This window comes from Grampus griseus, assembly GCF_964374135.1.
Source record: "Grampus griseus genome assembly, chromosome: 3".
In the NCBI taxonomy this organism is placed as follows: domain Eukaryota; kingdom Metazoa; phylum Chordata; class Mammalia; order Artiodactyla; family Delphinidae; genus Grampus; species Grampus griseus.
Window position 1 is genome coordinate 168,037,075 of NC_139019.1, and position 15,996 is coordinate 168,053,070.

At 50.4% G+C, this 15,996-nt stretch overlaps 1 protein-coding gene across 1 annotated transcript in view; it reads right to left on the minus strand.

The window, feature by feature from the left end:
- Nucleotides 1–2,344: 2,344 nt before the first annotated feature.
- The window catches only part of ACSBG2 (acyl-CoA synthetase bubblegum family member 2), a 30,927-nt gene continuing 17,275 nt past the window's right edge, over nucleotides 2,345–15,996 (minus strand). The window contains exons 7-13 of the mRNA XM_082652434.1: nucleotides 11,501–11,682; nucleotides 11,135–11,368; nucleotides 8,714–8,931; nucleotides 6,739–6,878; nucleotides 6,404–6,650; nucleotides 4,955–5,130; nucleotides 2,345–2,680 (exon numbers count right to left, since the gene is read on the minus strand). Of these exons, the coding sequence (XP_082508560.1) occupies nucleotides 5,057–5,130; nucleotides 6,404–6,650; nucleotides 6,739–6,878; nucleotides 8,714–8,931; nucleotides 11,135–11,368; nucleotides 11,501–11,682 (1,095 nt within the window). The 3' untranslated portion in view covers nucleotides 2,345–2,680; nucleotides 4,955–5,056. The remainder of the gene's footprint in view (nucleotides 2,681–4,954; nucleotides 5,131–6,403; nucleotides 6,651–6,738; nucleotides 6,879–8,713; nucleotides 8,932–11,134; nucleotides 11,369–11,500; nucleotides 11,683–15,996) is intronic.

Below are 15,996 nucleotides of genomic sequence, written 5' to 3' on the forward strand. Positions count from 1 at the left end.
CCGGTCTGTCTCTGCGCAGCTAGACTGAATCTCTGCCCTGATCTCACACCAGGCTCTGCGGTGGAGTGTGTGAGGCCAGGACACTGGGTCCTTCGGATTGGAGAAGTGCAGCGAGGCGGCAGCCGCCAGCCCTCTGATTGTCTCTCCTCACCCTGACTGTTAGCAATCCGGCATGCATGCCCTCCTCGTGAGTGGAGTCTGGGCTTCTCCAGCCCCTCTATCTGTCCCAGCGAGTTTCCCAGCAGGCAGCGGGGCTCCCCAGGGCGAGGGTCTGCCCGTGTGGACCTTCTCTTCCTTACAGATCCTTCCCAGGGTTGCCGGTCCTGTCCTGATGCTTTTTTTTTCTTTCTTGTCCAACCCAGTTATAGAGAGATCTTTCCTGCAGCTTTGGTCGTATAGGGGTTCTTCTGTCAGTTTCCAGTCGGTTTGCTGAGAGAATTGTCCCACGTGTAGATGTATTTATTTATTTGCGGTACGCGGGCCTCTCACTGTTGTGGCCTCTCCCGTTGCGGAGCACAGGCTCCGGACACGCAGGCTCAACGGCCATGGCTCACGGGCACAGCCGCTCCGCGGCATGTCGGATCCTCCCAGACCGGGACACGAATCCGTGTCCCCTGCATCGGCAAGCGGACTCTCAACCACCGCGCCACCAGGGAAGGCCCCCGGTCACAACATTTTTATCTGCTGATCGGTACATACCTTGTGTAATGTGTATTTCTGTTTGGGAACACCTTAAGGTATATTGATGATTCACTAGCATTGAACTCATGGCCAACAGCGCTATAATTCGTGCCTGAATGGAGCTTATATAACACGTGTATAATCTTTCCATAAGGCACCTCACAGCCTTCTTGTACTCAAGACCACTAGTCAGTACTTCAGCACTGTACTTGGGGGCCATTTTCAACAGTGAAATCACCAACAAAAATGCAAAAACACAGAGCACTAAACAGACCCCCAAAAGACACACGTTAACAGTCTGAGCCGAAGCGAGGAGGCACCTTCTTCGACCTTCAGCCGTGAACGTGCACGTTGGGTCATTAGAATTTGCCAGTGCTGTGAGCATTTCCAGAGGTGACTACAAAAGCACCACAGGCGTTCATTTGGGGGGTTACAAGTAATGTTAGTGAGCAGGCAAACTTGTTAATATGGACCCTGCAGATAAAGAGGGTCGACTATACTTACATATTCAAAAACATAAAGACTTGCCAAATTGAGGAGGCGGGCTTTAAGCCTTATCTGCATCAAATGCTTTTTGCGAGGAGAACGTCTTCATACATTTCTTACTGATTTATAATTTGATGTTTGAAACTAAAAGAAAAGGGGTACCTCTGGATATCTAGAACCTTAAGGGACACTGAAGGGTTTCTTCCTCCTGTCCTGATGGGCTGACCCTCCCTGCTCCTCCCGCCGATACTCTTTCAGGGCCAGATACTGTGGACGTGCAGTATCAGCTTTTGTCTGTCCATACACGGACTGTTGGATGAGAGAGGAAGAAAGTTCTGTCTTCTTTCAAACTGCTGCTGTCTTGGACCTTATGACAACAGCAAACTCATCTTTCCCGAAAGGTGGAATTCATCAAGAATCACAGCTGCTGGACTTCCCTGGTGGCCCAGTGGTTAAGAATCTGCCTGCCAATGCAGGGGACACCGGTTCGAGCCCTGGTCCGGGAAGATCCCACGTGCCGCGGAACAGCTAAGCCCGTGCGCCACAACTACTGAGCCTGCGCTCTAGAGCCCGCGAGCCACAACTACTGAGCCCGCGAGCCACAACTGCTGAAGCCCGCTCGTCTAGAGCCCGTGCTCCGCAACAAGAGAAGCCACCGCAATGAGAAGCCTGCGCACCACAAGAGTAGCCCCCGCTCGCCACAACTAGAGAAAAGCCCATGCACAGCAACGAAGACCCAACGCAGCCAAAAATAAAATATAAATAAATTAAATTTATATATACAAAAAAAAGAATCCCAGCTGTTAACTGGGACCAACGGGGTGCTGTGATGATCACTTAACGCGTGTGAGGGGCTTTGGGGCATCAGACACTGCCCCCTTCTGGTCATCTTGATGCCCCTCCACGGCCACCCTGTGAGATGGGGGTCTGTTTTTACAGATAACGTCCCCTCCCAGGACTCAGAAGGTTGGACTCACACAGCCAGTCAGAATTTGAACCCAGAACTGATTTTAGAGTCTGAGCTTCTCAACAAAGGACAAGACGTTCGCATCTGGCCAAAAATCAGAACACGGGGTGTTGAAGTGCTTTATTGTCAGAACTTAGTGGAAGGGTTTTCAAGTTGCTCCCAGGAAGGCAAGTAGGTTCGGGGGCCCAGTTCTTCTTCACACGTGTGAAAGCTTTTCTTCTCTGATATCTCAAGTCAATCCTCCGAAGAGGAAAAAAAGCCAGTTGGAACCCACAAGGTCAGATCTTTCTTTAAAACAGGCAGTTCTTCAGAGACCTCCCCATCAGCTTTCCCAGGATCACGCCCTGAAGGTTCATGGGAATTCAGAGGTCTGTGATGGCCCTGTCGCTTCAAGAGGCATGGCAGGTCTGAGAGGGGGGTACCTCTTCAACAGGTGGATGACAAAGAGACTGACCCATGGGGAATCTGACTTCTTAAAAACACGAGAGACTCAAGTCCCTGCCCAGAGCAGCAAATCACGTCGTGATGGGGTCTTCCTCTTGGAGGCTAGAGAGAAGAGAAAGACAAGTTATCACGTGGGGATCCTTGGTACATGTATTATATGTTCATTCCCTGAGACCCCACAAGGTGCTGTAAGATGGAAATATTCCAGAATGAACGGATCCACTTAGAAATGAGAAAAAAAAAAAAAAAGAATCCTTCTCCCATGAACTTTAGAGTGGCACTCGCCAGGAGGAGTATCACGTGAGCCACCGAGCTAACTGAAAAATTTCTAGGGCTTCCCTGGTGGCGCAGTGGTTGAGAGTCCGCCTGCCGATGCAGGGGACACGGATTCGTGCCCCGGTCCGGGAGGATCCCACATGCCGCGGAGCGGCTGGGCCCGTGAGCCATGGCCGCTAAGCCTGCGCGTCCAGAGCCTGTGCTCCACAACGGGAGAGGCCACAACAGTGAGAAGCCCGTGCAAAAAAAAAAAAAAAAAAAAAAAATTCTAATAGCCACACAAAAAAGGAACTGGTGAAATTGACTTAGGTGCTATATTTAACGTAACCTGGTATGTCCCAAAGAGCATCATTCCAACATTCAGTCAGTACTTTAAAATATGAATAAGGTGTTGTATGTTCTGTATTTCGTACACTGACTTGGAAGCCCAGTGTGGGTTTTATACCCACAGCACATCTCAGTTCAGACGGGCCACACTGTGGGCCAGTGGCTGCCATACTGGACAGCACAGGTGCAGAGAGGGTCCACCTCCCACCCCCACGTCAGTGTCGGATGACCTCTTACCCAACCACAAAGTGAAATCTGAAATCTTGCAAAAGACGCGGAATGATGAGTGTGATGTGTTTAGCTGCTGGGCTCACCCACGGCACTTTGACAAACAAAGGTGTGGAGAAGTTGAATCGGTTAACAATGAAGAAAAGAAAATGGATACAGTGGTGTCATGGGCTGGATTGTGTTCCCCTCCACAGATTCGTATGTTGGAGTCCTCACACCCAGGACCTCAGGATGGGAGTGTCTTTGGAGATGGGGTCTTTACGGAGGTCATCAAGTTAAAATGAGATCATTAGGGTGGACCCTAATCCAATAGGACCAGTGTCTTTATAAGAAGGGGAAATTTGGACACAGATGCAGGGAGAAAACGGCCGTCTACAAGCAAAGGCGAGGGACCTGAGAAGGAACCAACCCAGCCGACACCTTGACCTTGGAGACTTCCAGCCTCCAGAGCCTTGAGAAAAAAAATTCCTGTTGTTTAAGCACCCTAGTCTGTGGAACTTTGTCCTATGGTAGTTCTAGGAAACTAATACAGGTGGGTAGGCTGTGGGCATCAGAAGAGAATGATTTGACCACTAAAGGGTTACAGGTGACCCTTGGGACAACCGAAGCTGCATCCTCCTCTCTGCCTGGACTGTGCCTCTAGCTGGGGTTCTAAAATCCTATCAGTGACTCCTGATGTCGTCAGGGCTCCCTGTGAACAAGACTTGGGGGAAAAGGGGGAGAAGAGGGGTAGGTGGGAGGAGCTCAAGTCTCTGTCCTTTACCTCCCCGGGTGGGTCGACACACCTCATTCCTTGGGTTCCTGGCTAGTAGAACTTCTCCCACCCACAGTTGTTTTTTTTTTTTAATATATAAATTTATTTGTTTATTTTTGGCTGCGTTGGGTCTTCGTTGCTGCGCACGGGCTTTCTCTAGTTGCAGTGAGCGGGGGCTACTCTTCATTGAGGTGCGTGGGCTTCTCATCGCAGTGGCTTCTCTTGTGGTGGAGCACGGGCTGTAGGCGTGCAGGCTTCAGTAACTGTGGCCCGCGGGCTCAGTAGTTGTGGCTCGCGGGCTCTAGAGTGCAGGCTCAGTAGTTGTGGCATGCGGGCTCAGTAGTTGTGGCTCGCGGGCTCTAGAGTGCAGGCTCAGTAGTTGTGGCTCACGGGCTTAGTTGCTCTGTGGCATGTGGGATCTTCCCAGACCAGGGCTTGAACCCATGTCCCATGCATTGGCAGGCGGATTCTTAACCACTGCGCCACCAGGGAAGTCCCCCACCCACAGTTTTTGACAAAAGGGCTTCTCCAAATAAGTCACAATGAAACATTTGGGCATTTCACCAAAAGTTCTGGTCCTGGATGGGAAGGCTGCCCTGCTCCTTCTACGAGACAAGTAAAAGGCAGGAAGAACAGCTAACAGAGTTGGTGGCCAAGCAGGAGGGAGTTTGCATGCCCTGCTGGGACCCAGGAAGAGCGTGAGTTGAGGGCAGACACTACCTAGAAGCCGTGGCAGCCGCGCGTGGGTGTGTGTGCACACGAGGCCTCTGCAGTTCTGCTCAGGGACCTACCTGCCGCTCGGGGGAGACCAGCTGTGTTGGACTCATCTGAGGCACAGCCCAGCGAAGCCAGTCTCACCATCGGGGCAGCCGGGAGCAGCTCTGCCAATGACGTCACTGATAGAAGTTGTCGATTTGCTTTTTGTATTTCTGCATTATGAAATGTCTTTTAATCTTTGTCGTTGGACCTGCCGAGGAAGGAGAAACCAGTTCAGACGTGGGGATGCAATAAGAGTCCACGTGCCCCAGGCGTGACCAGGAGACAGGGTCTCATGGCTGGGGCCGGGCTGGTGGCTGGCTGTGCCCTTGACTTCCTGGGGGCACCCCCTTTGCCATCCGCCGGGATGAGAGGACCCCTCCCCACCCCCGCCTTGTCCTTGGGCCGCGGTGAGGATTCCATGAGCCGGCAGGTGGAGAGCACAGTGAGCTCTGTGCCTGACAGGGATGCTGCACCCGACCACGGAGGGACAGCCCCTGACCCTCTGATTTAATAGGTGAGGCTCAGGGCCAGTTGCTCCAAGGTCACCCAGCAAGTGCATGGCAGGGTGAACACTCGAACTTGAGACTTGTTTCATATGCAGCCCAGGACGCCCTGTAGGCTCCGGTCACCAGGGGGTGTGGGCTTCCCTCCTGATGTCCTAGACACACACACACACACACACACACACACAGACACACACACAGACACACACACACACACACACACACCTGACCCTGGATCACATTTCCAACTCATAAATAAAAAGACCAGGGTTTGGAGGGACAAGTCCCAACCCTGTGTGGCGGGCACAGGATTTGAACCCAGGTTGTTAAAGACTGCATGCTTGCCATGCTCCCAGCTCCCTGCGGTCCACGCTGTGGAAGTACAGCCGAGTGCTGAAAGCAAGCCCCAGGGGGGAACCTCAGGGGAAGGCAAGACCCCCCCACCCCGACCCCTCCCCTCTCGGCAGGGAGATAGGCAAAGCTAAACTAATATGTAGGGTAGTTTCAGACTCTGACCTATTAGGGAAGCAAGAAGACAGGGCGGTGCAGTAGGTGTGACGGTGGACTGTAGGGTCAGTGTGTTAGGGGGGACGGCAAGCTGCCTTAGCCAGGATGGCCAGGGAAGGCTGCTCTCAGGAAGTGGCCTTTAGGGTGAGACCCGGACAATGAGAAGGAGTCTTTCGGGCAAAGAATTGCGGGGGAAGAGCAGTCCAGGCAGAGGGAGCAGCAGGTGCAAAGGCCCTGGGGAGAAGGGTGTGTGTGTGTGTGTGTGTATGTGTGTGTGTGTGTGTGGCCGTGGGGAGCTGGACACCAGTTAGCTGGAGGCGGCCGTATCCCCCTCCCGGTCCACAGCTGGTCCCACAGACACTGTGACTCCCAGAAAAAAAGATACATCTCCTCAGAGCCCACAGTGGCCCTGGACACTAGCAAGGGACCAGCCTCCAAGTCTCAAGGCCACTGGCTCTCCAGGCCACTCACCTAGCTCCCCGCCACTGATGGAAAAGTCCTTCTCCAAGATGACCCACTTCTGAATCTTCTGCGCATTGGAGATGGTACACTGATTCACGGCATTTATGCCTTTCTGGATGGCCGTGTAGACCAAAGGGTCTCGCAGCTCCAAGATCTCGGACACGGTGGTCGCCTGGCTGCCTGCATCCCGGCAGAACCTGATGGCCTCCCAGGTCAGTCTGTCCAGCGGCTCTCCAGTCGTCTTGTCGACCTCACACTGCCCCGAGACACCCCTGTCACAACGCCTGGCACCCGGCCCTGAGGACCAAGAAGCGAATCCCTCTCGCCTAGAATACCCACGTTACCTTCAGCGTCAGGAGGACACTCAGAAACTTGGCCTTATCTCCCACTAACATGGCGTTACTGATGATGGGAATCTTCTCCTTAACCAGGTTCTCGATGGGAATGGGGGCCACATTCTCGCCGCCAGCAGTGATGATAATTTCTGAAACAAAGCATGGCTGGGGTTGGGTTCAACCATGACAGTCCAAAAGCCCTGCCCCTCTGTGGATCAGAGGGGACAGAGGTTGGCACCAATGACCGCTCACCTAGAAAACCGCAGAAGCAGAGGAAGACCTCCGCCCATGGCCAGGACTCTCTCTCTGTCCTTCTCCAGGACACAGACCCAAAGTCACTCTGCCCTTCATCCCCCATCTTCAAATTTCCATTAAGCATCCGAGTCCTGGGCATTCCACTTGGACAGCGTCTTACGAACTCCTTGCCTGTTTCTTGGTCCCCCATACCCTGCTCCAGGCCCTCCAGCATGTCTTGCTTGGAAGATAGTCAGGTGTTTCTGACCACACCCTGTCTCTCTGCTTCCTCCTTCTCCCATCATTTGGCAACTCCCAAAGACCCTAAGTCCATGCTCTCCCTGGGGGGGGGGTGTCGCACCCCTAATTTTGGCAAGCTCTAAGAGTTGTGTCACTTTCTCTCGCTGCCTCTGAAATTCTTCAGGAGCCCCTCCTCCTGCCCCAGACACAATCTTTACTTGTTCTTTCACCCTGGGATGCTTGCTACTTCCTGTGCCACCCACCCAAACTCTCTCCTTCCCATCCCACGATCTCACAGTCACCCTCGCCGAGGTGGTTACAGCACTAGTAATAATCAGTTTGATCCCATAATGGACATCTCTGATATCATCTGCCCAGTGACGACTCCTTTGGGTTTCTTTAGGGAGCTACTCTCCATCTTTGTGTGGTCTGGGGGGGTTGGACTGCCGGCGTGAGCATGTGACCGGGTCTGACCAGTCGGCATATTCCGTCCTCTACAGTGATTCATTCTGAGATGTGATAGCGACCCAAGAAGATCCAGTGAGAATCAGGCCTAAAACGTGCCGACACGACTGGGAATAATACACGCTTACTCGTCCCTTGGGTGTTAGGATGAACCTAGACCGTCGGCAGCCATCTTGTCACCAAGTTGGAAAAGCCTCTTTAAGAACGGCGTCAGCACGGAGGACAGCATGGTAACAGAAGGATAGAGAGATTCCTTGCGATGTCATTTTGGCACCTGGATCCAGCCATGCCGGAAGCGTGACCTGTTGGACTCTTCTGGTTTTGAGCCAGTAGCATCCCTTTTTCACTCAAAGCTGCTTAAGAAGGGTTTTCTGTTGCTTATCCTGGAAATAATGCTAACACAGCCCTCTAATTGTATAATGACTGCCTATGTCAGGCTCCATGCCAAATGGTCTCCCTCAGAGGTTGGTAACCTCCAGCCTGTGGGCTAACTCCCACCGTCCGCCTGTTTTTGTATGGCCACGAGCTAAACGCGGCTTTCACATTTTTTAATGGTCGGAAGGAAATCCAAAGAAGAATAATATTCGTGACACATGAAAATCCTGTGACGCTTGTGTTGGCAAACAGCCATGGCCGTCGGTCTGCACGTCGTCTCCTGCTGCAGCGGCCAAGTGGAGCAGCTACGACAGAGACCCTGCGTCCTGCAAATCCAGAATGTTTACAAGTGGGCCCTTGATGGGAAAAGTTGACTGATCCCTGCTCTGCGTCATGTCAGTTAATCCTCACTGAATCGTTACAGCTCTGTAGTTATTGTTATCCTCGACTGGCAGGGGAGGGAACAGAGGTTTCAGGCCCAGAATGGGCTTCTTCTCTGGCTCCCTGCCGAGGGCCACAGGCTGGGCACAGGGACAGAGCTGGGATGCGCGGACTGGGGTGTCCCTGTACATCAGTGTAAGCCCGCCCCGTGAAAGGCGGGGGCTGGGAGCCTTCAACGTTCAAGGTGAGCCTGCTCCCAGGAGGCCCCTGCAGAGCCCAGCCCCAGTACCTTTGATGCGGCCTGTGATAAAGAGGAAGCCCTGGTTGTCCATGCGGCCGAGGTCCCCAGAGTGGAGCCAGCCCTCCTCATCGATGGCCTCCACGGTCGCGTCCTCGCTCTCCAGGTAGCCCATGAAGACATGCCGGCCCCAGAGGCAGATTTCCCCAACGCCGTCCTTGGTCTGCTGGTACAGCATGTTCTTACACCCAGTCGTGACTTTGCCGGAACTGCCAGGGGACAGGAGGGAGGAAAACTGAGGCTCGGGGAGACGAGGTCACCCACCCAGGTGGGCCTGGGTCTGTGGCCCAGGCTCCTAACGCTCTGCTCAGCTGGCCTGGGCTGGAACCTGCTGCCGCACCCTCCCCAGGACCCGGCGGGCATGAGAGGTGTTGACCGAGTGGAAGGAGGGCTTGTTCAGTCAAGTGAGCCAACTTCCCAGACACTTGGCGAACTGGGAAACCCAGCAGAGTTGTAGATTGTTTTATTATTACTGTTTTGGGGAATTAAAAGAAATTTTTATTGGAGTATAGTTGTTAGTTTCAGGTGTACAGCAAAGTGAATCTAGATTGTTTTTATCTTCACATAAATGGGAGAAGGACAAAGTGCTCCCGGGTTAAAAACAGCAACGGGGAATTCCCCTGTGGTCCAGTGGTTAGCACTCCACGCTTTCACTGCCGAGGGCCCAGGTTCAATCCCTGGTCAGGGAACTAAGATCCCACAAGCCCCATGGCACGGCCCCAAAAAAAGGAAGCAACAAAACCCCCTCTAGGAAACAGGTATGTGGACCTGAACGCAATGACCAGGACAGCTGATTTTAAGTAAATCAACCAACCAGAATCTCTTTAGAGGTTAAAGTTACTTCCGCAAGACAGAATAGCACCGGCTGATATCTGGATTTTCGTGAAATTCCTTTCACTAGTGATACTACTCGGGAGGGTGGTTTTAAGATGCAGAAAAGGAGGTATTTTCTTACTGCCTTGCTGAGGTCTTTTTTACTGGCAGTTAGAAGGGCCAGTGGTTTTAGGTTTAAGTGTAGGGATTCCCTTAGTAAGAGGAAAAAGAAGGCAGGCCTGTGAAGCTTAAAATTTATAAAGAGCCTCCTTACGACCTCCATTAAAAGCTTTTCTAGGGCTTCCCTGGTGGTGCAGTGGTTGAGAGTCCGCCTGCCGATGCAGGGGACACGGGTTCCTGCCCCGGTCCGGGAAGATCCCACATGCCGCGGAGTGGCTGGGCCCGTGAGCCATGGCCGCTGAGCCTGCGTGTCCGGAGCCTGTGCTCCGCAACGGGAGAGGCCACAACAGTGAGAGGCCCGCGTACCGCAAAAAAAAAAAAAAAAAGCTTTTCTAGGGGGACTTCCCCAGTGGTCGAGTGGTTAAGACTCCACCACAGGGGGTGAGGGTTCGATCCCTGGTTGGGGAACTAAGATACCACATACTGCATGGCTAAAAAACAAAACAAAACAAAACAAAAAAACGAACTTGATTTCAATGTTTATCAACAAGGTATCTCATTTCCAGGATCTACAAGAGGTCCTTTCTGAACACCAAAACTTAAGAATTACGATTAAATCTTTAAAAAAAAAAAAAGCTTTCCTAGGAATATGGAAAAACTCAGAAGCTATAGAAGTTTCATGAGTTCAACCAGGTAAAGATAAAAAAGTTCTGCACAGCGAAAAACACTCTTTTAGGAAGGACCACTCTTTGGTTTTGGAAGAAAACTCCAGTGGGTGTTTGGGTTCTGCAGAAAACAGACCCAGATGGGATTATGGACTGGAGAAGGGGAGATACTGATGTGCAAGGTAAAGTCAGAGGCAGGAGATGGTTTTGCCAGATTGGGAAGACTGAATTTAGTTTTCGCTAAGTTCAGAGGCAGCCGGAACTTGGCCGAGCATGAGAGGAGAGCCAGCCTTGCAATATGGCGGCAGGGCGGGGGTCAGGGAGCGGCACAACCAGGAGGCCCTGTGTAGGAACACGGTTCTGAGACTCCACGTGGAGCTTGGCTTGGATGTTCTTACTGTGTCAGTGTCACTGGGCTCCATCCTGCAGCCCGAGGGGAGCTGAGCTTGGGAGAAAGCCAGGAGGGGCCTGGGGACGTGCGTGACATAAAGCACCGTGGAGATGAACTGTCCCGAGGTCTAGGGAGGTGAACCTTGGGTGGGTGAGCCCGGGGTGGGCCGTCTGGAGGCAGAGCTAGCAAATGGCAAATAGGGAGAGTCCACAGAATGTCTGAGAGCCCTTCCCCTTTGTCCATGGGCTCTCGTTCAAACTGGGGCTTCCCACGGTCACGAAAATTTGAGGCTTGGAGGCTGGAGAACAGGGATCATTCTGGAGACACCAAGTCAGGATTCGTCTTAGCCCAGAGGCCTGTCGACCCTCCCATCTTCATCCCTTTGACCCTAAAGGACCCAGAGGCTGCCCAGGAGGCCAGTACCTTAGAATCCGGTAGTTCTCTGGGCTGGACGCGGAATGGGGTCCTGAGCTTTCACTCATACCGTACGCCTCACCTATAGGTACGTCCAGACTTAGAAAGAACTCAGCAGTCTCTTGGTTGAGGGGTGCGGCCCCGCTGATAAAAATGCAGCAGCGATCCAGGCCAAGGGAATTCTTGATTTTGGTGAACACGAGGGCCTTTGCCATGCGGTAGCTCATGGGATTGTCATGTCCCCTATGAACATGAATGCCAAGGAGAGCTCTATAGCCATGGGGCCACAAGGGGGCTGATGGGACCCAGCTGGAGAAGGCTGAGCCCCCTCACCCACTGCCCTGTATGCCTGGCCCCGCTGGACCCGCCACTTACCCTTGCATCCTTTTTGAGTTGACCTTGAAGCCTATATTTCTTGCCCATGAGAACACCTTTCTCCTCAAGCTTGAAGATTTGCCAACAGTTTCCTTTATCTTCTCATGCATCTTTTCCCAAATTCGGGGCACCCCCAGGAAGGCGGTAGGCTTTACCTCCTGCAGAGTGTTGACCAAAGTGCCCTGCAGGGTGCAGAGCTGGGTTAGCCACACCTGCAACCCAGATGTCCATCTCTCCTCAGCCGCTCAGCTCAGCTCAGGAGAACCTTCTCTTGGCTTATTGGACCAGGGCGAGCTCCTGACCCAAGGGAGCCAATCCATTGGCTGGCCAGTGGCCAATCCGATTATCATGCTCTCTCTCGGGATTTGGTAGAGAGCACAGACCGTTAAAATATTTTTGGAAGGCAGCGTGAGAGTACTATTAACGTTTTAAATGCAACTTGGCAACTTCACTTCTGTGGGTGACAGAATTCAGCTGAATGAAAGATCAGGTACACAGAGAAGCACGTGTGAGATATTCTTTGTGCATCATTTTGTAACAGGATGGAAACAGACTTCATGGCCAATGATGGGGGATTGGCTAAAGAAACTGTGGTCCAAGAATGCAGTGGAGTATTATGCACGATTCTCCCCCAAATTGATCTATAGGTTCAATGTAATCCCTATCAAAAATAGGCAAGCTGGGCTTCCCTGGTGGCGCAGTGGTTGAGAGTCCGCCTGCCGATGCAGGGGACACGGGTTCGCGCCCTGGTCCCGGAAGATCCCACATGCCGCGGAGCGGCTGGGCCCGTGAGCCATGGCCGCTGGGCCTGCGCGTCCGGAGCCTGTGCTCCGCAACGGGAGAGGCCACGACAGTGAGAGGCCCGCGTACCGCAAAAAATAAAAAAAAATAGGCAAGCTATTTCATACAAATTGACAAGCTGATCTTAAGATTTATATGGAAATGCAGAGGATCTGGAATAACCAAAGCAATTTTGAAAAAGAAGAACAAAGTCAGAGGGCTTGTTACCTGATTTTGAAACTTACTACAAAGTAGGGTGATCAACTGTCCTGATTTGCCCAGAACCGGAGGCGTTCCTGGAATGTAGGATTTTCACTTATGAAATCGGGTAAGTCCCAGGTAAACAGGGACAAGGTGGTCATACTACCATAAAGCCAGAAAAATAAAGTCAGTGTAGTTTTGGTGTAAGGATAGACATAAAGTTCAGTGGATCAAAACTGAAAACCTGGAGATGAATCTGCACATTTATGGTCAATCGACATTCAATAAAAGTGCCAAGGCAATTTAATGCAGGAAAGGATATGTGTATACAAACAAACAAACGAGGGCTTAGCTAACTTAGAGCCTTCTTGCCAAACGCAAAAACTACCTCAAAATGGATCACAGACCTAAAAGTAAGAGCTAAATCTAAAAGCCCTCCAGAAGGACACATAGAAGAAAATCTCTGTGACCTTGGAGTAGGCAGTGATTTCTTACAAATGACACCAGAAGCATGGAAGAAAAAAAATCAATAAATTGGAGAGTCAACACTCACTAGAGGTAAACACGTTTTGCTTTTCAAAAGACACTAGTAAGAAAATGAGAAGACAAGCCACGGAACTGGGAGAAAGTATTTGCAAATCATATATTTGATAAAGGATTTGTATAAAGAACCCTTAACATTCAACAATAAGAGGATACACAACCAGATTTTTTAATGGTTAAAAATTTGATCAGACATTTTTCCAAAGAAGATATACACACGGCCAGTAAGTCGGGAAAAGTTGCTCACCTCCATTAATCATTCGAGAAATGCAAATTAATATGGGAGATACCACTTCGCATCTACTAGGATGGCAATACTAATAAAAACAAAAACAAGTGTTGGTGAGGATGTGGAGAAATTGGACCTCTCGTACACTTCTGGTTGGGAATGTAAAATGACACAGCCACTTTGAAGACATTCTGTCAGTTACTTATGATGTAAAGCCAGGGTCCAGTGGTTAAGACTCCACGCTTCCGCTGCAGGGGGCGCGGGTTCGATCCCTGGCGGGGGAACTAAGATCCCACATGCCGCACAGTGCAGCCAAAAAAAAAAAAAAAAAACTGTTAAGACAGCTTCGTTTCCTGGTTGACAATTTAAAATTTTTTTGACAGTACTAGGGGTTGATAAGGATATTGGAGACTGGGAACTTCTCAGGCCCTGTAGGCGAGTGTGTATACATTATGTTTTCAGCCGGAAAACAAAGTATTCATTTACGGAGTGTCTAATGTGTCTCAGATACTGAGCATGGGGGATGTGAGAGTGACCGAAAGGAGTCAAGGAGATATTTAAGCAGGGAACTAAATGACATGGAGGAGCCAGCCATGTGAAGGACAGGAGAATGAACCCCCTGGAAGGAATTACAAAGGCCCTAAGACTTAGCCTAGGGGAGATTATCCTGGATTTTCCAGGTGGGTCCATTGTCATCACTGGATGACATAAGGGGTCCTTATAAGAGGGAGGCAGGAGGATCAGAGAGGTGTGACAGTGGGAACAGAGGTAGGGGTATGTGTGTGTGTGTGTGTGGTGTGTGTGTGTGTGTGTATAAGAGAGAGAGAGAGAGATTTGAAGATGCTATGTGCTCCTGGCTTTGAAAATGGAGGAAGAGGCCACAAGCCAAGGAACACAGGCAGCCTCTAGAAGCTAAAAAAGGCAAGGAAACCAATTCTCCCCAAGAGCTTCCAGAAAGAACACAGTCCTGCTCATGTCTTGGTTTTATCCCATTGAGACCCATTTTAGACTTCTGACCTCCAGAACTGTGGCATAATATATTTATGTTGTTTTAAGCCACTAAGTTTTGTGGTCATTTGTTCCAGCAATCATAGTAAGCAAATACAGAGGATGTAGCTGAGGAAAGTGCAGAGTTCTTTTCTGGCTCTGTTAAGTCTACAAGGTCAGGACATACAAGAATACTTTCACTTACTTAACATGAAAAACCTCCCAAAGATGAACTCCAGCTAAGTGAAGAGGTAACCCCCCAAAAAAGAACACAAGGACCTTAGAAAACAGAGGATTCAGCACAGGAGTGGGAGGAAGGGATATCCCTGCATGACAGCTTGTAGAAGCTACTGTTGATGTCCTCTTCAGACCTCTAATGGTCCACAGCTTCCCTCTTTTTCAGAGACCTGCCCTTATTCAGAAATGCCTGGGAAGTTACGCACCACATGAGTGCGTAAGCCTATCGCCAATGACTCTCTGAGATGGGGGTACAAAAGCCCAGACCCCTTGTTTGCCTCAAAGCAGTACCACTGTGGTGCCATTCATGCTTCAGAGATTCCTATGGGATTGGTTTGCGTAAGGGCAATTCCACTTGCACGCCAGCTGAACTTACATCCTGTCTTCTCCCCTTGCCGTATCTTGCTCCCCTCACTCCCTCCCTTACAGTTTTCACCTGAGAGTTCCTACTCAATTAATTACAAAAACCTCCATCCCATCTCAGGTTCTGCTTCTAGGGGGCCCAATCTAGGACAACTTAAAACAACAACCAGTCCTACTCAGGGCAGAAGGATGGAGGAGAAAATAATGCACTAGGTATCAGAACATTTGGAAAATCCTGATAAGCATGTGACAGCTGAGATGGAGCAACTGGACAGGTATACAGAAAACTTCCACCAAATTGGAAAAGAAAGGCAACTATTAACTCTGGGGAAAACAAAAGGTTGTACCAGACAGGCAACGTAATCACGTAGTAAACTGCATGGCTCCGTTAACTAAGAAATCTTTTCATTGAGAGGGTGGGAAAAGGGGAAGCAAGTGAAGATGGGGGTGTAAGAGGATTAAATCCTTGCCTACTGCAATGGAAAAGTAAGAGATAATATTTAAAAATGCATGAATCAAGAAAATTATTACATTTTTTAAAAAAAACTGGAGGTGAATGCCGGAAGAAATCTCTTGAAAATTCTGGAGAGTTTGCCTCTGGAGGGTGGATAGGACACTGCTGTTTTTCAAAAGAGGTCCAACATCCCTTATCTCAAACCCTTGGGGCCAGACGTGTTCTGGAATTTAGGATTCTCCGGCCTTCGGAAAGGTAATATGGTGCTTATCTCATTTGTAATATGAATCCCACGGCGGTGTCTTGGCAAGCCAGCTGAAATCGTTCACGTTAATATTTCTGCAGATACACATATCCCCAATAAGTGGGATAAAAATGAAGACTCCAGATAGCTTCCCATCAGTTTAGGTCAGATTTTACTGCCAAAAACGTTTGGTTTGGGGAGCTTTTTGGAGTTGGGAATACTGACTTAAAAAAAACTACACACGTACACACACATTCTGCTTTCAATACCATTCACATCTTAGGTTGTTCAGTGTACAGTCTGCACAACCATGGATACCATGACTTGGAAAAAGATAAAAACTAAAAGAAGGCGGCTGACTGTTTCAAACGCTGCTACCTGGGAGCATTAGATGAGGATGGAGAAGGAACCCCCAGATCTGGGACTTGAAGGAACCATCCACACCTCCGGGCTGCCCT